This window comes from Hippoglossus stenolepis, chromosome 14, assembly GCF_022539355.2.
Source record: "Hippoglossus stenolepis isolate QCI-W04-F060 chromosome 14, HSTE1.2, whole genome shotgun sequence".
NCBI classification, from domain to species: domain Eukaryota; kingdom Metazoa; phylum Chordata; class Actinopteri; order Pleuronectiformes; family Pleuronectidae; genus Hippoglossus; species Hippoglossus stenolepis.
Window position 1 is genome coordinate 8,485,147 of NC_061496.1, and position 26,725 is coordinate 8,511,871.

The 26,725-nt window shown below is 44.6% G+C and overlaps 2 protein-coding genes across 6 annotated transcripts in view; one reads left to right on the top strand and one right to left on the bottom strand.

Annotated features, from left to right (window-relative positions):
• dennd1b (DENN/MADD domain containing 1B) overlaps nt 1-11,611 on the top strand; it is a 103,536-nt gene extending 91,925 nt beyond the window's left edge. For all 3 annotated transcript variants that reach the window (XM_035177454.2, XM_035177456.2, XM_035177457.2), the window contains 3 exons: nt 5,428-5,513; nt 5,857-6,079; nt 6,703-11,611. In XM_035177454.2, coding sequence (XP_035033345.1) covers nt 5,428-5,513; nt 5,857-6,079; nt 6,703-7,542 — 1,149 coding nt within the window. In that variant the 3' untranslated portion in view covers nt 7,543-11,611. The remainder of the gene's footprint in view (nt 1-5,427; nt 5,514-5,856; nt 6,080-6,702) is intronic.
• Nucleotides 11,612-11,994: 383 nt separating this feature from the next.
• crb1 (crumbs cell polarity complex component 1) lies at nt 11,995-25,702 on the bottom strand. 3 transcript variants are annotated; one of them, XM_035177452.2, is made up of 9 exons: nt 25,514-25,702; nt 24,193-25,152; nt 22,236-22,786; nt 21,802-21,967; nt 20,331-21,264; nt 19,430-19,474; nt 18,762-18,884; nt 17,776-17,902; nt 11,995-13,189 (listed from the first exon to the last, which is right to left on the bottom strand). In XM_035177452.2, exons 1-9 carry the CDS (start codon nt 25,563-25,565, stop codon nt 12,971-12,973), a joined length of 3,177 nt encoding a protein of 1,058 aa, XP_035033343.1. In that variant the 5' UTR covers nt 25,566-25,702; the 3' UTR covers nt 11,995-12,970. The 3 variants fall into 3 exon arrangements, with proteins under 3 accessions (XP_035033343.1, XP_035033342.1, XP_047198737.1); XM_035177451.2 differs by having other exon boundaries at nt 18,762-18,887; XM_047342781.1 differs by lacking the exon at nt 11,995-13,189 and having other exon boundaries at nt 16,679-17,902.
• Between the last annotated feature and the right edge of the window lie 1,023 nt (nt 25,703-26,725).

Sequence of the window (26,725 nt, forward strand, 5' to 3'; positions counted from 1 at the left end):
CAAAAAATGTGAATCTGATTAAAGACATTCCAAACTCCCGTGTGAAAGAAGAAGAAAAAACCTGATGCATTTTTATCATTCATCATTTTTAGCAAACACCTCGAAGTCTGTCCTTGAAATGAAATGAATGATCCTGGAGAAGCTCCTTTAATTAATCATAGCAAAAATAAATCAGAGTTAAGAAATTCGTATTCCATTTGATCAGCCAACACATGTACCAAAGTGAAAGTGCTGCTGTCATATGCGTATATATTTCAGCTGTATCCAGCAATGTGGGTGATTTGTAGTGTTTGGTGAGTTAGATTAAGAATGTAGGAGTAATCCTTTCGTTTGACAAAAACAAGAATGAGTAGGACCGCTGACTTGTTGTCTGATACAACAAACAGCAGCCATTGTTCTGGCTCCTGTAGGCTTTTGTGTGTGTGTGTGTTTGTGCCACATCTGTTTTCGAGATCCTCTATGTATTATTTTGTATATTTGGTGTGTGCATGTGTGTTGCTTTATGTGTTATTGTGCTGTAAGCATCTGCAAATAGAAAGCGTGTCTGCACCTCAGCCCTTTTGTACACGAGCATGTATTTCAGTGTGTGTGCCCCATGTACACAAACACGCATGCATTTAGCAGTTTGCCTCAGGTTGGAGGCAACAGAGTGACAGCTGTTAAGAGAGCAGAGGGGAGTGGAGGTTGGGACAGTGTTATGGACAATGACAGCCAGCAGGCTTGCGACCGGGGCTCAGCCCCAGGCTCTGGACTCTTCACCTGTTGAGGCAGGAGAGGTGCCAGCCTGGAAAACACCCCACAGCACCATGTGGAGGGCGAACAGGGAGGGAACACAGATGTAGAACAGAGGTACAAAGTCACATGGAGACTTCAGTGTGTGCAGTGTGTAATGCATGGGTGAATGTGTGTGTGTGTGTGTGTGTGTGTGTGTGTGTGTGTGTGTGTGTGTGTGTGTGTGTGTGTGTGTGTGTGTGTGTGTGTGTGTGTGTGTGTGTGTGTGTGTGTGTGTGTGTGTGTGTGTGTGTGTGTGTTTCATCAGTGGGAGACAGCTCATGTGTTCATGGCCGGTGGACACATATTTAAACTGTACACATGGCTTGTGAAGTGTCTGTGTGGTGTTCAGGGAACAATACACATTTTTGTGAACAATGGTTTGTTTATGAGTTCAAACGTAGTTCTACTAACATTTATATTTTATTACAGTTACACTTTACTTGAAATATTGATCATAGTGCAGCCTATAGACATTTATATTCAGCAAATGATTCAAATAAGGACAATATGCAAAAGAAACACTGAGTAAACAGAATAGCTCAAATCTATTTCACAACATATTCTTTAACTGTAGATTATAGAGCATATGATGTTTGTTGTAATTCATAAAAATGCAGTTTTTTATGCTTTTCAGATTAATTAACAAGATTAATATTGTGGATAAATATTTTAGATGAATAGTTGAGATGCATCACAGTGAACCTGTGTGTGTGTGTGTGTGTGTGTGTGTGTGTGTGTGTGTGTGTGTGTGTGTGTGTGTGTGTGTGTGTGTGTGTGTGTGTGTGTGTGTGTGTGTGTGTGTGTGTGTGTGTGTGTGTGTGTTCACATGGTTATTTGTATGTTTGTAGTCTCAGCCTCGCTCAGGTTCTCTCCACCTCAGTGACCACAAGCAGCGGCTTCCTCGCTGAAACCAAAGTGCCATCTCCTGGCAGTGTCCAGGTACTGCAGCCACTCACTTGGAGACACCTGGTGATTTTTACTGGATGAGTTTGGAGGAACAGAATGAGCATAATGCACATTCTCCTTCTTTTATGGCTGATGTTTTTTTTTCTGTGAGAGGGAAGTGAGCTTTCAGCATCAGCCAGTTGGACAGAAAAAAAGCAGTGGATCTTGCCTCAAACGTTATTTTGTTCCCCCCCTTTCGAGTGAGCAGCTCTTAAACAGGCAGACACAGACTTGGCCATACTTCTGCAAAGGCTCTGCCTCTCCCCAAGGTTTGTTTGCATTTTACCGGCATCTCTTTACATACACTGCCAAGCTGTGAGATCAGTGCCCGCTCAGAAATACCATATGAAATGTATAATGTAAGACCGGCTATTAAAGTCTGCGAGCGTCTGGCCCTGTCACAGAGAGGCATAGTTGTTCCGCATAACCGGTCATGCAGGGAAGGAAGGGAATAGGAGGGGGAAAGTTTGTTTCTCCAAATGCAGAAACTAAGATGGATGATGATGACTATTTTCCCCTCATAACTACAGAAATGAAATGTAATGTTTTTTTTAAATCAAATTTAAAGACTTTTTTTAAAAGGCACCTTAGATATATTCATTCTGTAATAAAATGTTATAACATTAGCATAAAGGATAAGTTACAATTTTGCCATCGTGTACCCACAATCCACAACTATAAGACTTTAATCTACAGTAAAGACAGGAGAGAATGTGTTTTTTCTTTTTTAAGTCTGCGTGTACAATTACAAAATAACATAATAACACACAACTTTTCAATAGAGGCTGAGGTGTCAGCTCTTTTCCTTTTATTTAGGAAACACAGGAGGCTTCTTATCCTCTTCTAAAATATTGGATCGAGTCAGTTTTACTAAAATAACCTGACGATTTTTTTCATTATTTCCGTGACTTGTGTTCATCTGCTGCGTCTCCCCCGACTCTCCCGCTCTCTGCGTTCTGTTCGGTCTCAGTTGTGGCGGAGAGGAAGGAAGCGAGTGAGCCAGGCAGACAGAAACAATGACATCTGTCACTGACAGCAGAGTGACAGAGGGGGAAGACGGGAAGTGGAGGAGGGAGAGTCGCTTTTTTCATTTTCACCTTTCAGCTTCCCATTAGCCGACAGTGAGAAGCTAATGAAGGAGCAGTATGATAATCTGTTGTTCTGCTTTCTCATGCTTCCCACTGTCCTGTCAGGCCTGTGGTTGTAGGGGATGGTGGCAGAGCTGTCACGACTCCAACTGGGGAGTGAGATGATCTCACTGTGGATGTCTACATTTGAAGAGTTTCTATATTTTGGGGTTTTTTTGTTGTTTTTTTTACAATGACATTAAGTACATCTAATTTTAGATCTTAAATGTAACTGCTATTTTGGGTTGCAACACTTCTGAAGGAGCTGCAACATTATGTTCAAATAACTGACAAAAGCACACTTTGTATCTCACATTACCAGTAAAATGAATGCAACATGTTGGCCATTTAGGAAAAAGGATGTAAACCAACCCCTGTGCCAAATTTGGCGCTTCTATCGTAAAACGCTCAGTTGCTGTAAATAGTTTTAATCTTAACTGCCGCACTAAAGGGTCACAGTGAAGAGAGGGAATGACAAATTGATAAAGCCGTGAAGAGAGGTACCATCCATTTACTGCTCCCTATGGAACTTCCTCTCAGGTAGACGGCACCAAAGCTGTAACGGAGATCAGAGGGCCAGGCTTCATGACCTGCGTCTGGTTGTGTTTGGGTTCACCTTGCTTTAATAAACACCTAAAACGCACAGAGAGGCCCTGCGTCCCCAAACGAGCAAATCCAGCACAAATGAACAGACTCAATAACTGCATGGGCCATAAACATACAGTGCATGGGTTTGTCATTTTTTTTTGTCCGTTCCGCTGTCCGGAGCTCGCCGAGTGTGTCACAGGTGCATCTTCCCTCGGCCGGGCCTGCGTTGGCTGGCTGGCACGTCGGCCTGGCCCCTGATTTACTGCCCTGACACAGGAATCCATTAAAGGCTGTTTAGGGATCCCAGGCCCGAGCCCCTCTGAAATCTCTTTCATTATAGCTCCAAGCTACCATGGAAGGAGAGAGGCTCGGCCAATCAGCGGTGCCACCACATGTGTTCGTGTTTAGCCCGATGGCTGAGAGGCTTAAGTGGCTACTGCACACATCTCCTCCGCTGACTTTTATGGAGAAAATGGCACTTTAACTCTTTGTGTTTTTTGTTGTAATGGAGTGCGTATGTGACTTGAGTGTGTGTGTGTGTGTGTGTGTGTGTGTGTGTGTGTGTGGTGTGTGTGTGTGTGTGTGTGTGTCTCTTCACTGGCCGAACACGGGCCCTAAATGAGGCCAGGCCAGTCACACGTTACATTCCGCCTGTCTGGCTGGCACTCGTCGGCTAATCAAGACCGGCTTGGTTCACGGTTCCAATGCTGACCCCCCCACCCCTCACCCCCCCCCATCTCCACCATTCCCATCATTCTTTGGGGCTTTCAGGAATCTTTCTTCACCTCTCTACATTTGATTCCTTCCTTTCTTTAGCCCTTACTTTCCTCCTCCTCCTCCTCCTCCTCCTCCTCCTCCTCCTCTCTTGTGTTGCCTTTTTTCTTACGACGCCTCACCTTTGCTGCAACCGAAACCACAACACAAACACACAAACCCCGACCGTCCTGGCTCCTCAAACACACACCTCCTCTGCACTTTTATGGTTGTAAAGAACCTTTCACTCCACGTTGGTCTTTGATAATGTGGCTAACGTGAGTTTACAGAGAAGCACAGAGAAGAAAAGAGAGGTGGAGCTAAGTAGGTGTTAGAAACAGGGAAAACATTACAGTGCATACTAATGCACACATACAGATTGTTAACTGCGCCCTGTGAGCGCCTCAACAAAAAAAAAAACACACAGAGACAGAAGCATAATTTTTGATATTACCAAAAACATAGACATGGGAGTGTGAGCAGCAGAATATAAGGAGGTAAATGGGCAAAAAGCAAAGAGTGTATATTAGAAAGTGAAAGATTAACATAAGCGAACACGCTCAGACACAAAGTGAGGGGGAACATGTGCGTGGTAGTGGAAGGCATGTTAATAAGTGGCCTGGGGGCAGATTTGGGTTCCCATGGGGAGGGTCCTGCCCCGCTCTGTAAAGCTTCTGTCTCTTCTTTAACTCGCCCATTAAACATGGTACACAGGTGGCTTATTAAACTGCGTCAGACAACTACACTTACACACTGATCATTCAACACAGCGACGTGACAAACACAATCACATCCACCGGTGTCGTAATGCAAACGACTTCGTGCAGTTTCCCCCTCATCTTTGCTCGCGGTCCGTGAGTCGCTTGTAGTTCTCATTTAACGCAGAGTTTGATAAAATACTGCAGGGGATATTAAAGATTTTCATCCCTAGACTCAAATTTGACAAATTTAGTCTCAGCCCTGAGGGTCCAGGCTCATTAAAACAAGCTCCTGTCTTATGGGGACCCACCAAACACAGACCTGCATCTTTTTTTTTTTTTTCTACTACTATCCAGTCCCAAGTCATATTTTTCATGAAAAGCTGAACCTCAGCACAACGCCACATTCTGTCTAGACTCCATGTTTCACAGGAGCCTCGTATCTTTAAGCAGAGACTCCCCGTGGGTCCATTTTTATTGTTTTATCATGTTATTCTTTTTGTCTTAACTACATCCACTTGCTCCGTTATTCTCATTAACAGCAGAACCTCAGAAAGTCTCCCATGAGCATGGACCCCAGAGATCTTGGCTACGGGCTCGATGATGATGAGCTGGACAGTGCGAGCAAGTACGAACTCCCATTTTTATGAGCGATTGCTTCACACTGTTTTGTCACTGAAGTCATTTTCAAGTTGTTTAAAGTTTGCATGTCATGGACGTCAACACGAGAGAACTTTTACTGGCGAACCGATTTAATTTTATTGAGCCTGTTTAAAAGTGTGTTTCCAAGCAGAGTCCTTCTCCCTTTACTCATGATAACACTGCCCCCAAGTGGACACATTTAGTAAAAGTATAAAATGAGAGAAATGTCTGATGTCTGTCTAAAAACCACAGTAACTTTGTGAAGAATGACACGACACACGCGCTGATTCACTCTGCCTGTTGCTGTGGGTTCTCTCCTCTTAACACAGGCTCTCCTCAGAAGACAGCGGGGACGTCCCTTCCTACACAGAGGACAGCGACGACTCGTACTCGCTGGAGCTGGACATCGACCCTTCCCGCTCGGGCCAGATGAACCTGCTGGAGGAAATCCTGGACTCTCTGAACACCTCGGGGCTGGACCAAGGCAAACTCAGTGCTGCCAAGAGCCTGGACTTCTTCAGGTCCATGGATGAGTTAGACTACAAGACCCCGGTATGAAAAGACAGGAAGTATTAGATATTAGAATTCAGAGAGGAGCTAATGATCAGAGAAACAATGAGTGGCCAGTGGCACAGATAGTTAAATCTACATTGTCACTCTTATTTAAAAAAGATGTTTCTTATTTCAAATATGGATGAATCGCACAGTTCCCTTTTCAGAATTGCTATAGTAACTTAAAACAAAAGATAAGCTTGATATGATATGTTGCTTCCATGATTATTTAATCAGAGAATCCAACTTATTACTTCAACTGAACTCGAGTGGCACTCAGTGGATGACACACTTCTGCAACAGTTGCAACTTCAAACTACATTTAGATTCACTTGATTCTGATTCTTATTTGGATCTGCACCAAATTGCACACACTCATAAATATCAGTCCCCTAAACATGCCCGATTGTTTTATCAGGATCGGTGAATTGTTCTCTGAGAAATCAAGTAAAATGTTAAAAAGAAAGTTTTTGTTGTGGTAGTAGAATTGACTTGTGACATGTATCAATCATGTGCATGGGCCAGTTTCAGCAGCTCGCATTGAGGTACAGATCATTTTCACACTCAGACAGCAGATATTTGGGGATTTGTGTAATGGTGTTTCCTTGTTTCTTCCGAATCAGACCAAACCAACCCCTGAGTCGAACCCTGCAGATGAAAGTGGTTGTGCTGGTGACCAGAATCAGGGCGGCTGGAATATGGGCCAGGACGACAGCGCCATCCACGGAAAACACCTCCCTCCGTCTCCACGGAGACAGCCCAACAAGAGCAGCCTGAAGGTGTTGAAGAAGCCTGTAGTCGCTCCTCCAGTACCCGTCACCACTGTCACACCCCCAGCCCAAGCTGCTGACGTGTCCAGACCCTGGCCGAGTTCTCCTCACCTTTCACCTCCGGAACGACATCCAGGACACCGCTTCTCCTACTCGCCCCTACTGCCCCACAAACCTACACCCACTCCGCCATCTCCCACACTCTCTCACACTCACAGCTCTCTAGCACCAGATTCTTACCTGGACTACTCTCCAGTGGGCCGGTCCCGGACCATCTCAGACCCCCAGGCCTGCACGGAGTCTTCTCAGACCCTGAACCAGACTTCCTCCACTGGCATCCTGAGGAGGAAGGTGCTGTCCAAGGAGATGGTGAGGCAATACCACGAAAAGGCCCTTCACCGGCAGGGCAGCAGGGTCTACCAGGAGGGCGAGGAGAGCCCATCGAAGCACAGACAGTCAGCTCTGCCGGTCCCGTGGGAGAAAGAGGTGTCCAAAGAGGGGCTCCTGGGGCTGGGCCTGTGTCTGGGTGAGAGTCAAGGCTCTGGGGCGGCTGTGGTGCAGCATCAAACCCTCCTTGAGGAGATCGACGCCAGGTGTTGCCTCGGCTCCCTCCACACCAGCCTGCAGCTCTCCCAGGTTCACTGCAACAACAGTCACCACCAGGTCCAGGGCAAAGCCACAGAGGAGTCCTGAGGGACCTCAAAGACTCAGTGTCCGTAAAACGCCATAGAAGTATATTCACTGTCATCGTAGAGGACATGATCAGTTCAGAAGTTTTTCTATCTCAACACCCAGCGATCAGGAAACGTCACAAACAAACCTGATGTCATACAGGCAGCCACGAAGCGTTAGCTAAGATGCTAAAAGGAAAACGAGAGTGATGAGCTGGTGCACTGCACAATTCTCCGTTTGTCGTCCATCTTTGTTTTCAAATGATTCAATTTGTATTTCAGGTGAAATAATCTGACATTGTTTCCAAGATAAGTGGACAAACTTTTTACTTGTATCTGGAAGCAAAATAGAAAAATGACAAAAAAATAACTAAAACCCCAAAACTCAAAATCTTTAAAAAACACTTAATTAACAATAGAAGATTTTTCTTACATCCAAAACAAGATAATTCGTTTTCTTTCAAGTGATTTGGATGCTACAGTAAGAAAAACTTCGGAGTTTATAAAGATTCTGGAAACAAGTGACGGCAGCAGGACAAAAACACAAAGTGAGACATGCAGTGTTGTTATTTCAGTTGGGTTTTAAGAAAGTACAATTCTATAAACTCAACTCCAAACAAAAGAGACAAGATAGATGTTTCTGCATCACAGTATTTTTGTTGATAATCGTCTACATTTCTGAACGACACGTGTTGTATTATTCATCTAGAAAACATTTCACAAAGCAACACTCGACCCTTGAATTATATTTTGCACAGAATATATGTAGCCGACAGGTAAAGGAGGAATTGTTCACATTACGAAGAGGAAATCCAGAAACGGCTGCGTCAGCATTACGAGGGGCCGACGGCTCCTCATGTTCCAAACATTTCACATGATCAAAATTTGCACTTGGTTATCAACAAATAATACTCAGTTATTACTTCGTGGTACGAAAAGTCAAACAGGATTTTCTAGAAACAAATGAAACTAATGATACACTGTGTAATTTAATATGTTTTTTCTATCACCATGCCTTAAGTGGACATGTGATTTGTTTATAATACTCTGGTGTCTTAATCTATCTATCGATACCAATACAGGTACTTTGTAATCCGATTACTTACAGATCGTTAATGCAACAGTTAGTAGTACTTAAACAGCACTGTGTGTATCTGTATTAATAGAGTAGTTAATATATGATGTGCTTTAAGTTGCTGTTTTTAAATTGCATTCCCGATCATGAGCTGTGCACGTGGAGAAACCTCTCTCCTCTCCCTGCGTTCCTCAGGACACTTCTGCAAATACACTCAAAGTTTAAAGCCGATTCTTATGAAAAAAAAGCCAATATCCTTCCTCCATCTCCTCTTCTTCCTCTTTTCCCACCGTCGCCGCTCTGCTCCTCACGTTGTCTCTCACTCTCGACCTTTAGAACGGCCGCCAGTTGTTGCAGAGCTTGTGAGGTTTTGGAGCGGAGGTGGAAAAAGGTGAACTTTATGCGATACGACAGATAAAACCATACATTCATGTTATTATCTACAGATCCCGTGGAAAGACCGAAACTAACGATACAGATTTTTCTCAGACCCCCCCCCCACCCTGTTTGTGGCCCACAGCCTCAAGCCCATTTGTTCCTACTGATGATGTAAACTTTTAAAGTGGGTCACAAATACTGAGTAAAGTTCTCATTTTCAGTCTCAAAACAAGACGTAGCTTCTGTAGAGAATAGAACTAAATACATTCATCTGTAGAACTAATTCAGCGTTGATTTTGGGTTTTCTCACGGGATTTGTTGACTTTTCCGAAGAATCCAGAACCTCTCGTATAACTTTTTTATCGTCGCGTCTCACATGAGGAAATGCAATCTCTGTCCCTCTAGGTCCGAGTCTCACACTGTAATGCAACGCAGTGATTGACGATTGTGCTGTAATGAAGCAATACAGTTCTCCTCAGAGAGTAGCTACATGGATGTAATGTGTACAGAGTCGAAACTATTTCTATAACAGACTCTCCTGTGGAGAGAAAACGCCATGTCCGGAGATTGTGGGTTCCCATCGTTCTCTTGAGTCACCACAAAACCCATGATGGAAAAAAACGAAAGCCCTTTCATGTGCTTGTGTTGGGATTATTACATTTATGGTTCGTTGTTCTTATGATTTATGCCAGACGCCAGTCGGTGTGGCAGTTTAATAGCAGCTATTCCTCCACTTTTTGAGTGCTGCTCTGCGTTAACGATTCGCCCATAAAGTCTTTGGCGTGCTTCTAAAAGCCCAGGAATCGGTCCTAGTAATTCCGAAAAGAAAAAAAAAAAACTAGACTCCAGAACAATCTCTGTACGGGCCTCACCTATCGCAAACAAGCTTATTTACTATGCAAGTATTTAAAATGATGAAAATATAGTATTTTTTTCCACATTATATTCTATGATTCTACTTGAAACCAACCAAAATTTATTTCTAGTGAGAATAAACCTCACGTGTCCCTAAATAAATTCCCAGTGTGAGCTGAGGTGTGTCTAATGGTGTGAGTGTGTGTTGTGCCTTAAACAGTCAGAGTACCATCCTATACAATCACAACAAGGTACAGTATGATAGAAAGTAATATGCAATGTTTTCCGACCACCTTAAATCACACTATGGAGCATCTTCGTATTTATATGACAAACCGACACAAAAACCCTGATTTGGTTTGGTGAGGAAATGACCTGGACTGAAGTCGGGTAGCAGCGTTGTTTGTGTAGCTGTTGTGTTTCTGACTTTCAGCTTCAGCTGCAGTTACTCCGTGTTTTTCTTTTTTTTGGTCCTGTGGGCGCTGGGAACTTCCTGTATTGAAGAGAGGATGTTGGAATTTCTCTGGGTCATTTTGTCCTTATTTGTAAACGAAGTACTTTGATTGATTGTGATATTAATACGTGTTTAGTTTGTGCTCTTCGTCTTTTTCATCTCTTTTTAGTTTTTTAAATACCCTGACTACTCATTCTGAGCAAACTGTATTAAAAAAAAAAAAAACATTTCTCAGAGGAGTTTCTTTAGTTGATTTCATATTGATGAAAAATTATTTTCAACTGAATAGATTGTGTATTTTTTCTGGCCTAAGTATATTTTACATGAATAATATATGATCGGTGTTATATGTTGTAAAGACAAAATATAAATGACACCTAATATTTGAATGTTTTAGATTTTATTTTTGGAGGAAAGAAACTATAGAGAGAATATAAGAGAAATGTCCCATGTAGCCGTTCAGGTTCAGAAGCATCTGACACCTTGACTGAGACTGATGCTTGTACATGGTACAACGCTTCCTGTTGTATCTGCATGTGTGTACCTGTTTGTGTTGTAACGCTATGGTTTAGTTTATTCTTTTGTTCTTAATTATTATTTGAGCGGTTAGCGCTTCCATCAAGTCAATGGAAATGAACATTACACTTCTGCCTTGCTGTGGCTATCGTAGATTTTAACGTCATCAAGCCTTTGCATTTTATGTGGAGGAAAACATTTCTTTTTGTTAGCAGTATATTTAACTGTAGAGGTTTGTAGGGAGAAATAATTGAGCAGTGAGCTGCTGCTGCTGCTGCGGATATGAAAAGCTTTAGTAACTCTGGTCCTGTTTACACTCATGTTGTACAACAGTGAAGTTGTGATTGTCAGGGAATTCGCATTTCAATGTGTGCAAGCTTGAGACAATAAAAGATTCCCAACACTCATTAAAAGCTATCAGTTAACATAAAGTAAAGTTGAAAATTTGAAGAGACGGATGTGAGGGACTTTGAAGCAGCTTTTCTAAACTTACTACAGAGTGAAGAACAGGTTTAACATCCCCGAAGCAAAATATTCAAGAACAGATACTTTTATTATCGTAAATCTGAATGTTACAGTGAGAAACTTCTTTTTTTCATTTCAGTCTTTTGTTTTTTTATTATTTTATTATCTCTTTTTTTATGCCATTTAATTTGATTCTCTGATTCTGGCCACAATTGCATGTTTTCATTGCAGAGAAAACAACCGTCTTAAACAACTGAGGTCAGTCTAATGTGCTATTGATGAGTAACATGGTACAACTGCACGTAATGTATGCACTGTGAACTGAAAATAAAATGACACTGTTTCATTCTTATGCTCCAGGAACTCTTTTATTTAAGTTGCATCAACATCGAGACAATCACACGAAGTGAAGAAAATATGTATTTGTTGACTAATTGGTCAAATGTGGTTTATTGTGTATTTACTCCCCCCCCCCCGGGGCAGTTACCTGATCTGTCTCCGTGGTTATGAGGTATTGTTAGGTTATCGTATCGTCCGTCTGTCCCACCCTTGTGGTCAGATACATCAATAACAATGTCTTCAATGAATTTCTTTCATAATTTATCATTATTTGGTCCAAAACTTCAGTTTGACTCAAAAGGAACTGATCAGAATTTGGAGGTGAAAGTTCAAAGCAAATTTTTACATTGTGAACGTGATATTTCAGGAACAAGTCTGAGGAATTCTTTCAATTTGGTACAAACATTTACTTGGACTAAAAGATGAACTGTGACTTTGACCTTTGATTAAACAAATACATTTACTTTAATTATCCAACAGATTACTCACAGTACAGGATTAACAATCAACATTACAACTTACACACTTCTTGTTTCTAACAATACCTGAATCAGTCTAGAAGTAACTATTCTGAACTAATGCAACTAATCATGAAACGTGAGTAGTTTTCTGTCGGGAGCTGCAGTGAGAGAAAAGTCTCATGGGAATCAAGACTCAGCATAAAGACACGTGACACACAAAGAGTCCGACATTTTCCTACGATAAGTACACATGGAATGAATTTAATCTAAATGAGGAATGTCTTCACTCTTCACTTGTTTCCACGTGTGTCTGAAGCACTGGTCCATCGATTCTGAGGACACGGTCACAGAGACGTGAGACACTCGATACGTTCTGAGCTCAAATCTTTGTGTTTAGACGGATGTTGTGTCGGACGGTGACTCCAGCTGCAGAACATCTCAGGAGGATGGACGAGGCACTGACAGGGCCGGCTCCAGCCTCTATGGGGCCCTCAACACAGTTTGATTTCGGGGCCTCCCACCACTTTGTTGCCAATACTATTGACTATTGTTGAAGCTTCATCTTTCACACACCGTCTGTAAGTCTGACCCACCCAGAGTCACAGTTACAGCTCGGACTGAGGCAGCGGGGATTGATTACACCAGTAGTATTGGCCATCAAGCCTGTTAACATCATGTTGTGTTTTTGTATAATTACAAATAAGAAAAAAACACATTTTCAAGATTTCCTGTGGGGATATGTCAGCTGTGGTTTCAGGGATGAGGTGCAGACCATGTGAACATGCAGGAGCCAGATATTTAATCCCATTTGAGCCAGTTACACATCAGATATCAGGTTTCCTGTATTACCATGACAACAGGATTACCACCCTGCATGTACACACATTCCCCCCCCCCCCAACCTCCCTCATATCAGTCTCTCCATGGGAGGCGGTTGAGTGATGCTCCACATCTCCACCCGTGATCCCTCCTTCTCCTGCCGGCTGGGACTGTAGGTGCCGTGGGTGGCGCGGCGGTTCAGCGCCACCACCAGTCCAACGGAGGTCAGGATGAAAGCCAGCAGCAGGACGACAGACACCAGAATGATGGACAGTAAGAGGTCAGAGGTCAAACCCTCAGAGGTCAGCTGCAGGACAGAGAAACAGATGCTTGTAAGAAATTTCACAAATAAGGTTTTGGTTTAAAGATGTTCACGCACAGGATACATTGTTCATTCGTGTCTTTCTCTCCGTCACACACTCTTACACACACTTCTCCTCTCCTGCCTGCTTCACACTACACCAGGCGCTCCACGCGCGCCGCCAACGTGCTGATGGATGTGTTCCCCAGCTCAGCGGGTGAGTCGTGACCGCCGGCGGCCTCGAGATGCCGTGGACCGAAACTGCCCTCCGTCTGCCGCCTCTTTCGCAGTTTGGCTACAGCCAGCGCCAGGCCCACCATCACCACTATCGCCAAGCCAATCAGACACGGCGCCAGCACAGCGGCCACCCGTGAGCTGCGTGGAGCACGCTCTATCTGTGGAGGATCACACACACACAGGCAATATGCCGCCTGATGATGCCATCGGCACAAACACAGACAACAGCACCAAGAAAAAAAAACACACACACACACCAGAAATAGCTTATACACACACACACAGGTTTGCAAATCTTCCTTATTAGAACTTTGCATTGACTTCCATTGATTGTGGACAAAACCTGAACTCTAACACACACACAGGAAATTGAATGATTGACCTTATGGGGACTTGCTCTTTGTCCCCATAAGGAAAGAAAGTCCCGATACTGTGGCTGAGTAAACAGATTAAAGTCCCCACAACACCACACACACACACACACACACACACACACACACATATCCTTGTACCTCCATCATGGCATTGTGCCTTCATGAGCCCTTAACCCTAACCATCACAGCTAAATGTCTGACCTCACTCAGGACCCGACTCTGTAAGGTCTTAACTCAAAATAGTCCTCACAAAGACGTAGAGTCAGTAAAAGTTCAAACACACACACACACACACACGATTCCCTTCAAACTGGAATAAAGGCTGTTTAACATAAAGTGTGTGAAGGCGTTTTAATGACTTGTGAAACCTGCTAAGATTCATTTTTAACTCGAAGCCCTTTGATATTCACACACCGGAAAAAAAACACACCAACAGCTTCAACCACCACCAACAAGAAACACCAGCGCCCTGCACCCACACACACACACACACACACGTCTGACCCCAGCAGTCAGGCCCAGTGAATCACAGTGAATCAAAGTGCAGCAAGTGAGTGATTGTTAATGTCATTAACCGGCCGCTGGAGACCCGAGCGTCAGACGCACTTACATGGGTCGTGGGGGTCGGAGCGGTGGTGCTGACACTCTGAGCTGCTGATGAAAAGGTGAAGCAACAGCACAACAGCTGTGAGTATCATCCCTCCACAACACTTTCAATTCTGCCTGACACCAGAAGCTTCTTACTCAGCCTGTCAGGTTTACACCAGGCTGTGTGAGGAAGAAATCTCAGAAGTCAGCAAACTTTATACTGAGCAATCAATGTGGGAACGTAATTCTAATAAAAATTCAACCGTCCATATCCTGAGGCAGAAAATAACTTATGCACTCACGCTCGATGCTGTAGACTTTACACTTTCTTCCCCTCGCTACAGGTTCTTTGTTGACTCCTGGAAAGTGCTTACCTGTCACTGTGGCTGCCAGAGCGAGTGTGACACCAGCGAGCCGGAGCAGCCTGCAGCCAGGACCCGCCATCACTCACCGACTGCCACACACACAGACACGGAGACGTCTGACTAACCAGTCTCTAAGGTGCATGGCGAGGCCGCCCTGAAGCCTCTGCAGATCCACACAGGGAGACGGCAGCTATGCTTCCCTGCTGTCAGCACTATCACCCTGCTGTGTGTGTGTGTGTGTGTGTGTGTGTGTGTGAGTGTAAGATAAGCTGCCCTCATACGTTTCTGTGAAGCAGGCCGAACTTCTGTGAATGCCACCAGTTCTCTGCTGAAACTGCACTTCAGCGGCAGATGCTGCTTTTATGCTGGCGAAAGCACATTTCTCTCTCTCTCTCTCTCTCTCTCTCTCTCTCTCTCTCTCTCTCTCTCTCTGCTTCTCTCATTGCGGACGAGAAGCCGAGTCACATCAGTGCCAACGCTGAAAAACTGATTCTCATTTCCTCCCCCTCTTTCCTCACCATCAGGGCTGGCTATGCCTGTAGAGGAGGCACACCCACCCACCCACCCACCCACCCACACACGCACACACATTGACACGTGCACACATACAGGTGCACGCAGACGTGAAGATGGGAGCGAGAAGGCAGGTGTATGAGACATGCGTGTTCTTGCATGTCAGACGTGTGTGGGAACCTGGCAGTGACACACATATGTGACTGTAGAACATCTAATCAAAAACCATCTGCATTAATGTGCAGCTGTAAAAGAAACCAGGCTGCAGGTTGGATCGGCCGCAGCATGAGTGAGGTTGGGTAATGATGTGGGCTGATGAGGTTGAGGTTGAGGTCAGCGACACATCAAACTCAGAAAAACATTTATTATAGTGTAGATTTTTAAACAATAGTCAGGTTCTTATATAAACAGTTTCATGTGTGAACATTCATTCTGTTCATACTTTTCATTAAAAGATTTCTGTGAAAGTGATCGGGGACAAAATCTCCAGCCATCGCTCTGTGCAAACATGTTCTCAAGTTTAAAGGCTTCAGTTTCCAAGTTGGACAAAACATGTGGAAATCGTCCAGAGTTAAATTCTTCTAGAACAAAACTGCCCCGTTTTTATTACTATTACATCACTGCAGCTCCAGAGGGAAACAGCGTCAGTGGAAACACACGCAGGGAAGTTTATGTCTAAAAGACTTGGACCATGTCTACTTGATTTGACAAACTCAATCTACAGGGGCCTCGTATTAACTTAGATGAACTAGGTTTGCACATGAAGAAGACGAGAACTCTTTGAAAGCACATGAAGAAGAAAGTTTTTAACGGCCAGTGTGAATAGGAGGAATGAGGAGTGTTCATGTGGGCTCCTCACTATTGTTTTAAAGGAGACATATGATGCTTTGCAGTGTTTCTTTCCCTCTGGTGTGTTATATCGTTTTTTGTCAATGTAAAAGTTCTGCAAAAGCTAAAAATCTTGGAGGTAAAGGGAGCTGCTCCAGGGAGCTAATCACCCACTCACTCATTGTCATTGTCGCAAGATTATGACGAACACCATATGTCTCCTTTCAAACACTTGACCTAATCCACTAAATCTATCCTTTATCCTTTCTGTGTGCACAATGTAAAGAGCATATCTGGCCTTAATAATGAAATGCAAAGGTAAATGGACAGCGGTGTCTAAAGGCTGCAGCACGTTGCCTTCACTCTCTCTCTATGTGAGTGTGTGTCTATGAACTCAGGCTATTCTCAGATATACTCTCACTACATCTTGTTAAGACAGATTAAGTGTCTATGTTTGGTGGAGGACGGCGATCAATGAAAAGATCAGTGAGAGGACCTTCAGGTAAAAACCAATGTGAAAATGGAAAATGAAACATGCAAAGGAAGATGAGGTGAAAGCGATGAAAAGAGGACAAACAACAAATCAAGGCTGATGAGACAGATTTAGTTTTATTTGACAGAGACAGGAACACGAGGACAGAACATGATGAAGAAAAGACAAAGACAGACGTCACATGAATCAAACGTGGATCATTGGGACAATGTCACAGCCACAACACAGAGAGACAAACACAAACAGCGAGGAGCAGACGAGTGCAGTGATCCTGAGCGTCGTCAAACACTGACCACAGCAGTGTTCACAGGTACCGTTCAAGCCGAGCCGCAGAGAATTCAGGCTCAAAATACCGACACCTCACACGGGAAGGTTCAGAGACGGAAACTTCTCCTTTTGGTACAAAACAACGCGCAGCAGTCAGTCGCTCAGTCAGTCAGTCAAAACCCCACAGTGCTCTGAACGCACATCAAGCACAAAGAGACGTCCTGTCGTCGTCTTCCAGCCCCTGCAGGTGCTTTTGGTGACTGTTTTTTGATAGTTCACACATGCAGCTCCCACAATGCAGTTCAGACAAGACTGGCAGGACGTCCTCCAAGAGAAACATCACAAATAACACAGATTTTTACAATGTACCTCACTTCACCGAAAAGTGCTTTATTGAATATGGACTATCTCTCCCTTTAGACCACGATCGCTAGTTTTTTTTTCCAGACACAAAATTGGTGGGGTTCGAGTTTAATAACAAATTCATCTTTCAGGTGATTTATGAGGAAAACTTGATCTCTACAGCCACTTGGATATGTAAATTAAATAGAGTTATATACAGCTATATTGAATAAAGTGCTTCTGATGACCAGCGAATCATTTTAAGGCACAGAAACAGCTCTGTGGTCGTTTTTTACTGCACTTCAAACTAGAGAAAACTTAATAAATAGAAAAATATCTTGTGTGTTGGTCATAAATTCCTGATCAGGAGTCTTGAATGCTTTGAGTAGAAGACCACTGACCATCAACCACCTGACAAAGCTTCAAATCCCCCTCTGCATCCATACTGTTTAAACACACACACACTCAGTCGTTCCCTCCCCAGTCCACCTCCGGCTCGTCGTCCAGCCTGAGGATGAGGTAGGAAAGCAGCTGGAAGAGGTTCTGCCACAGCAGCAACGCCACGTAAAAGTAAATGTCGCTTACGTCCATCTGGCACAAGTCTCCCGCGTAGCTCATGTCGCACATGCAGACGAACTTGTTGATGAGGTTGCGGCAGTAGCCTCCGTTCAAACAGGGGTTGGACTGGCACTCGTCCACCTCCTGCTCACACCTGCAGACACAGACACACACAGACACACACAGGCAGCTCAGAGGCACTCACAGCAAATGGTTACGTGGATTGTTTGTTTTTTGAGGAGCTTTTAAAGATACTTTAACATTCGATCCTGCCATTGTTGAATCGACGATATTGAACATAAAGCGCATGAGGAGGTTGTGGTGGTGGAAGGAGCTGAGCAGCAGGCAGGTGTATCAGAAGAGTGAAAACACAAAGATGCACGAGACAACAACTCCCCTAAAAGTCAAGCCAAACCATCTTGATCACCACCTGTTGGCCAGCTGAAGTATAGGTCATAAACCCCGTCTCCTCCATGTTAGTGGATCGGACATGGACCAAACTAACAAGCACACATCAAATACATTTTTCTCAAAGATGGTTTCTGTCATTTTCTGTGTTTTTTTATCGCACTGAAATTTTACATACGTCATGATTGACAGCTGAGACTGACTCGTGATTGGTCGAGCACGTGTATGAGGGCAGGACCTCGATACTACGGCTCCACTCATTACTACTGTTCAGAAAGCATAAGATGGCAAAACAATTATCGAGGATATGATTGATAATTGTTTTTGTTTGTTTGTCTGATAGTTAGAAAAATAACGTAAAAAATACAGGATGGATTATCGTGAAACTTGGCTAACGGATGTGATATGGGTCAGAAAAAGGTTTGGTGTGGATCCAGATCAGGGGGCACATGCGGGAAGTTTTTCTCTCTTTCTTTAACATTTTACTCAGAGAATAACCTAGATCCATAAAAATCAGGATTTAAATGTTGATTCATGAGGGGGCTGTTGGGTCGGTAGTCTCTTGAGTGTCATTTTAATAATAACTGAGTGTTTTCCTTTCCTACCGGTGTCCAGTGAAGCCGGGCGGACAGTCACACGACAGCTCTCGGTCGGTGCAGTTGCCTCCATTGAAGCAGGTGTAGTTCCTGGTGTCATCGCCGCACACGGACACAGGCAGCTTCGGTCGTCTGCTGAAGGACAGTCAGACGTCAGAGGATAAAAACATTGTGTTTTATATGAGGTCACACAGTCAGAGGTATTTCTGGATCGCGTGCAGCAGAGTTTGCCGTCTTTTTACAGAAGCAGGAGAATCTCCCTGCTGTTCTCCACAGGGGAGACAAAGAGGTTTAGGTTGTGACCAGGATAATAAGATTAAACCTCTCGCAGGAGGTCAAATCACATAATACAACTCTTTCCTCCTTTATCCTGTATCTGCCCAAAGCAGCAGCTCTGTTTTCAAATGCTGTGCATCTGGAGGAAACTTGAAATTCCTCCCTGATTCGATGACAAAACAGACATTTTCATTTTTTGAAAGTGAACAATTTTGGAAGGTGAAGTTTTCATTCAGATGCCAGCGATCGTTTTGAACTACAGCTGTCACTCATGTGAAACACAGCGTTAATATTAGCTTTGCTTGGCATTTTGTTCCACATTGTCGAACCATAAAAAACAAAACAAATATCTAACAGGAGACAAACACCTGAGAAATAGAAGAAAAAGTAGAAGAACTTACACATTTCTGACAATAATGTACCACGGAATCTCTTCAATGCGTTCACTGGAGGGAAGCGGGAAGAAAGACGAGAAGATGGAGGTAGAGAGAGACACAAACAGGAGAGACAAACAAAAAGAAGTCATTTTTTGATGAAAACTTTGCAGGGTAGATGTTCCCAGCAAAGGGAGACGTGCAGCTTGTCTGGTGGCTCGCTTGAGCGAGACACTTGCAAAGCTTTTCCTTGTGCAGGAGATGCGAAATGCAGGAGGCTCTGTGTGTTTACAGGATAAATGGTTGGAGGCGTTCCCCTGCTGGTTCTCCGAGGCAAACGGTAGATGACAGGGGGAGAAGAAAACTGTCGCTGAACCAGAGAGCCGCGTGTAGTGAGACGCGCAGCAGACTGAGGCCTTTTCTGGCTGACACTAGAATAGAAACGCGGCTTCTGAGACACTCGCTGCAGGCGGGGTGGAAACGCTGAACAGAGGCAGACGTGTGGAGACATTTACAGTGAGGGCTTTTTGTTTGTGCTGTGGTGCCGTCGCTATCCCTGAGCATTTATTTGTGTATTTCGTGTTTTCTAACTAACTCAAATCTCAAAACTGTTCACTGAAGAGCAAAGTCGTCTTCAAAGCATGAAATGTTCATATTGGTGTTTCCTCATCTGCTTTAAGCCTGTTGCACTCACCACAAAGAGGCTATTCTTTGCTGTGTATAAATGGCGGCTCAGGAGCGGCTCGTTCACTGACCAGAAGGTTGATGGTTCGACTCCCGGCTCCACCACGAATGACTGTGCCAGCAATGTGTGTGATGGAGAAAGTGTTGCACATAGATGCACTGCATGAATGTGTGTGCGACTCTATAAAATACGGACTATTTACCATTTAAGTCATCTTTTTAACTGTATCCAGAAAGAACTTACTTGCAGAGGGGTCCTGTGTAGTTCTCAGGGCAGAGGCAGGCGTACCTGTCTGGCCCGTGCAGACAGGTGCCCCCGTGTGCACACAGGTGGTCTTCACACATGTCCACCTCCTCTTCGCAGTCCACACCTGCGTAGCCAAACTCGCAGGTGCACTCGTAGGCCGGCCCGTTCACGCTGCAGTTGCCGTGGAGACAGGGACCGGTAGCACAGGTGTCGGTGAAGAAGTCGCAGCGTCTCCCGGCCCAGCCCTCGGCACAGCTGCAGTTGTAGGTGTTGAAGTGGTCCTGGCACTCCCCTCCGTTCAGGCAGGGGTTGGGCCGGCACACGGGGGCCCCGCTGCAGCCCAGGAGCGGTGAGTGCAGAGATGTCCGGATGAACTGCTCCTCCTGCAGCCGTGGGAAGTTCACGTCAGAGGAGCTGAAGTAAGACAGGGCGATGCCACCCAGCTCCACGGTGCCCAAACACCCAGCCAGGGACCAGCCGGAATCAGGAGACAGGCCCCCCAGGAAGATGTCCACCCCCTGCTTTAGGAAGTCCATGTTGCCTCCTCGGCCCCTGGAAGTGCTGGCCGCCTCTATTTCCTCATCCAGCACTAGAGTCCACCGGGAGGTGTGCGCCCACGGTGTCGCCATGAACACCTGGACACTGTGCCACTCTCCATCACTGACACTCCTCTGGCTGCTGAGGCTGACTGTAGACCCGGCCTCCTCCTCACTGGCGTCCACAGTGGTGGCACTCTGCAGCTCCATGAAGAGGAAACCGTCCTGGACAGAGACTGTGATGAATGCAGAGCCCTTCTCTGCGTGCAGGATGGCCGTGTTGCGCCTGCGTGTGCGCAGATTCAGGGAGAGGTTGGTCAGGTTGCGGGATATCTGTCCGTTTCCCCTGAATGACAGCACCGTGCTGTCGTTCAGGAAGGTTGCATTGGAATAGCCTGAGAGATCACAAGATGATATTAATATTTGTCAGACCTATTTCTTGACACATTTACACATTTGCTTTGTTGCACCATTAAAAGTGTCAGAATACAACAAGAGTATTCAAATATAGATGATGAACAATTAAAGGGATAATGAGTGAAAATACACTCATTATCTACTCCCCTCCCACATTTTTCAGTGAGCTATCCCTTTAAGTTGGACATTTGCTTGTTTGATAACACTAAAATCCTTTTAGGCAACGACATGAGGTCAGAAAAACCTGTAGGAAGCAGGTTATTGGCTCCTCGATGAGTTAATCACTGAACGTGGGAAGCTTACAGGACAGACGGGTGACACAGTAAATCATCACTAATCCCAACAAAAAAAAGGGATAAACTGGCCTCAGGCCAATCCTGCTTTATGGAGCACGTCCACTTTACCATGTGCCCAGAGTGAGGCCGCTATATAATCAAGTGTGTGTTACACGGTCGCCAATTCAACAATGAGCAAATACACAAACAGACAGATGGTTTCATTCTGACTCCACTTACATTCATAGCCCTGGTTCAGCATCCTGCACTCTGAGTCCATGGGGCAAGGGGACAGCTCGCACCACCTGACCTCCTCACAGCGCCGCCCTGCTGTGCTGGGTGGGCAGGTGCAGGTAAAGTCATCCCACATGGAGTAGCACATTCCCCCGTTCAGACACGGATTCTTCTGCAGATTAGAAAAAAATCATATTGAGGTTTAGTTATAATCAAATGTTGCATAAAGTCTAATTGATTTCATTGCACTAAATATGTATCTTCTAAACTGTTATGTAAGAAAAGTACTGTAGTTTTTTACATGTTTTAGTTTTTTTTCTAAATCAGAGGAAAATCCAATAAAGATACAGTGAATTACTTTAATCAAAAATATTCACCATAAAAATAAAAGTTGTAATCTATAACACACACATACACAGTGTCAATGTGTCTTTACTCACACTACAGGCGTTGTCCCCTGAGCACCCGCTGGTCACATTCTCCATGAGCTCCAGAGGGTAAGATCTCACTGAGGTGTCCAACCCAAAGAACTGCAGCCTGCTGTCGTTGATCCTCAGGTCCTGGATACATCCTTTAAAATATCCACCGAACACTGAGGTTGTCTTCTTCTCCAGCAGACCTCCCACATGCACGGTGTCTCCGGCCTGCACACTGACCGTCCTGATCTCCACCTCCCCCTGTTTCTGAGCTGCTACGTACAGAGTCATACGACCCTCCACCACCTCCACACTCACAAAGTGGACCTCCCCGTCGTCCACCGCGCTCTCTGCCCTCACACTCTCAAAGTCATTGACCTGAACCGTGACCTTGCCGTCCTCCAGCCACATCTGCAGGTACTGGCTGCTGTCGTTTGCGAGCACCAGGAGGAGTCCGTTGGGCCTTCGCGTACGGAGGAAGAGAGAGATAGAGAGGTCCTGAGCCAGGTCGTCTGTGACATTGAACGTGGCATAACTGTGAGAGTCTTCACTCCCAAAGCGTGCGGGCACATGCTCTGCAAAAAGAGGGAAAAGTTGATCGAGATGAGACAAGGTTGGAAAATACATCTTCAACTCTTTTCAGCTTTGCCAGTATGAGTTATGAGATTCATCACTGAGGACAATTGTGGTTTTAAAAGTTCAAGGATGTAATTTATTTGCACTTCCTGTCATGAAAACTAAGATAAAAGGGAAATAAAACTATGAAGAGAGACAAAAAGACAACTGGAGTTCATGCAACCAGCAATTACAAAAAGAGATTATGCTTGTCTTTTTTTTTTTTAAATCATATTTGGGACATTTTAGCCTTTATTGACAAGACAGACTTTAAATGAGAAAGGGGCAGAGAGACACGCAGCAGAATGCCAGAACCGAACCTGTTGCAGCTGCAGAGGATTCAACAGAACAACTGTCTCTTAATATAATTTACTTAGTTTTAATCTTCAGCACACAGATGCATCACTTTTGTTAATTTAAGAAAACAAACCTTTTAATTTTCAAAATTTAATTAAATATGATTAAATATTGCAAATTTCTATTTCTAATAATGGATTATCTTATTTTATCTTCTCTTCTCTTGTGATTCGGGTGTTAGCAGAGTTTTAAACTAACTGAGGGGAACAGTCGTCAGAGCACTTTGAGTTGAGGCTCAAACAAGAACAGCCACCAGCCAGCAGCCCTCATACACTGTGTCCCCTGTCAGCACTTTCTCCTGTGCTTGGGTCAGCTGATGAGACAGACACAGCACCGAGGACACACACAGAGAGGACACACACAGAGAGGACGCACACAGAGAGGTCACACAGACGATACAACACGCTGCGTAATGTGGATACTGTGTGTGCGGCGTTTGCATTTCTGTGCGTTTGGGTAACCGTGTGTGCAAATATCCCATCAGACACTGCGGCCAGTGTAATCTCCTTGGCCAGACTCAAGAGGCTATAGATATCCTCAGAGGAAAACTTAGTACTTAGATATCTTCAGGGATTTTTTAAATTTTTTGGTGATAAATGCTAATCTTTTTTTCCCCCGTTCATCAAATTTGTCGCTCACTCTCTGACGGTCAGAGGGTCAGTGATGGTGTTTACTTTCCTTCCCTTACGTCTGTGTACTTCCAAAATAGAATCCCTTATATCCTTAATCCTGTGCGTCAGATAAGAGGATCTGCTCCTCTTTCCTTCACTGTGGCTTTTAATTGGCCTCATCTCTGCTCTTGTCTCTTTACACATCAGCAACTGAGGATGTTATTTAATTACCAGCCTCAGAAATTTGGTCAGAGTGACTCAGTAGTATTTTCCTCTGATCTCAATGAAACTGCTAATCTCAAAGCTTGAATGTGAGTGTGGTGGAAATACCAGAAATGTCTTTTATGTTTGCACGGTAACGTGTGATGCTGCTGACAGATCTACAGATGCAGACGTACCCTCCTCACAGTCCTGCCCCTCATAAGGCCTTGGACACCAGCACTGGTAGCTCTGCCACTGGTTGACACACTGTCCTCTGTTTTGACAAGGCACGTCCAGGCAGCGGTCCCTGTGGCTGCAGCCGGGGGACACGTTAACAGCCGAGTCGCTCAGCCATTCTTCAGGGACCACGAGCTGCCAGTCGACAAACACGTCCCGCATGCAGCCGATAAATCCTGGAAGTGGAGCGTCCTCAGGGGGGTCGTGTTGGTCCTGAGGCACTCCTCCAATAAATGTGTTCCACACCGCTCCAGCCAGGGTGCTCGGCCTGACTGAGGCCACCCTGTGACAGGACTCGCTCCCACAGCTCCCAGCATCATGCAAAAGTTTCAGGCTCAGCACCCAGTTTTCCAGCACGGCCTCTACAGAATGCCACTCTCCATCTGTGACATTGAACGGAAGCTCCAGAGCCTGGGGTGGGCTCTCTGCCTCAGCCCCAGCAGAGGCCTCCGTCCTCAGGGTGAGACAGAGCTGCCCTCCCTCCAGCTCCAGGCTCAGCAGCAGGCCCCTGTTGCTCCGCTGGAACAACAAAGCTGTGGGCAGAACAGTCTTGAAGCTCAGGGTGATTTTGCAAGAGAACTCTGCCTCCACCAGAGGACTCTGGAGCAGCAGGTAGCCCCTGCGTTCGAAGGAGAATGTGGTGGGGGTGTTGCAGAGGTGTCCGGTGAACCCAGCAGAGCAGGAGCAGTCGTAGCCGTGAGTCCCGTCTATTAGGAAAGGAGAGCAGGAGCCTTGATTCCGGCATTCGTGTCCCTCACAGCCCACCAACCTCACATCACAGTTCAGGCCTCCATAGAGAACTCCATCATGACTCTGTTTGAGGCAATGGCAACTGTAGCCTCCGACGAGGCTCTCACACCTGCCCCCATTCTGACAGGGACTGGGATCACACTGGTTTACCACCTCCTGACAGAGGGAACCTGTCAGAGCAAGAAAAACAACAACGTCACCTGTAGCTTGTGGTGTTTATCAAGTGAAGACACTAATTCAGTTGTGAGGCAAATGTAAAACATCCTCGCAGAAGTAAATTCTCAGGCACTTGCACAACCTCTGAAGATGCACTGTGGTCTGTTGTGAATTATTCTGCTGTAAAGGTAACTAATTACTCTTTATTCAATTGTCTTTCAAGCAAAAGTATTTCCCCGATGTGAGTTAGGGTTAGGGTTAGTCACCAGTCACGGCCATTTTGAGGTTGTATTAAAAGTTAAAAAGAAAAGATTCATTACATTCTCATTATGCAATACCACTATTACATATACAAAAAAAACAATTAGATTTTACCTGTTCCAAGCAACAAAATCCCCCAGATCCATGTTGCAGGTGTCCACATCATGCCGTCACTTTCCCCCCCAGAATAACCCCGAACTTGTCTGACTGCATCATAATAGTTTGTTTGTGTCCAGGTCTGCTCCTCGTCTCCTTCTCTACAACCACATAGAGCTGAACAGCTCCAGTCAGGAGACCAGCAAAGCCAGATCCTGGGGGATTAAACTAATGCTATTTGGCTACCTCACTGAGTCAGTGCCACTGCAACTGGCAGGGTCACAATTTTTAGAACACAACCCTCAGCAGGCAGCAGCTCACAGTCTTACCTGCGCTACTAGATCATGGACATCCATAATGTGGATGTTGTTATGTGGGATATTGTAAATGACATACCTGCAGACCGTCTATAAACAGTTGCTGATTTGCACTCACACATTTCTCGTCACACAACTATAAGAAGGGCAAAATGCAGTTGTGTCATTGTAGGATATTTCGTATTATTGTGAAGCTTTTGTTGAGAAGACAGTGAGAAAATTCTCTTGAAAATAAAAATGCAGTTTATAGTACAAGTTGCTGTCTGCCCCAGTGTCTGGTTTTTCATCCTCCCACTGGGGGGCGCTAAAATAATAAAAAGCTGACTGATTTTGCCTTTAAAGGGTCAGTTCACAACAACAGACTCCACAGCATGTTTTACATGCTGATTCTGGACATTTAATGATAAGCCACCTATTGTGTAGATTTCTATGTATTATTCTTTGTTACCTGTTATTTACAATACAATACAACTTTATTAATCATTGTTTAATGATTTTATACAAGATATTTGTGCATTTGCGTTTGCTGCATATCGCTGGATACTGTAGAAGATTGTTTCTGCATATTGGTGTGATGCATTGTACCACAGTGAGCATGACAAACAAATCTATTTAAAGGAAACACAGAGGGGCGGTCGCTGTCTGTGATTTTTCCATCACAGCAGAATAATTAAAAAGTACAACTCAACCTGTCTGCATGACAAGAGGATGAGGTGACTTGGAGAGTATGAATTTAGGGTTCTCTTCATCAAAAGATAAAATTCTTACTATTCTAATACATACTCCATACATGTGTAGAAATGAGTATTATGTATAATATATATATTGTAAAAGAAAGAAATATATATTCTAAGTAGCACATTTTTTAAATTTGATTTCACCAAATGTCTCTGGTGATTTTTATTATAAACTT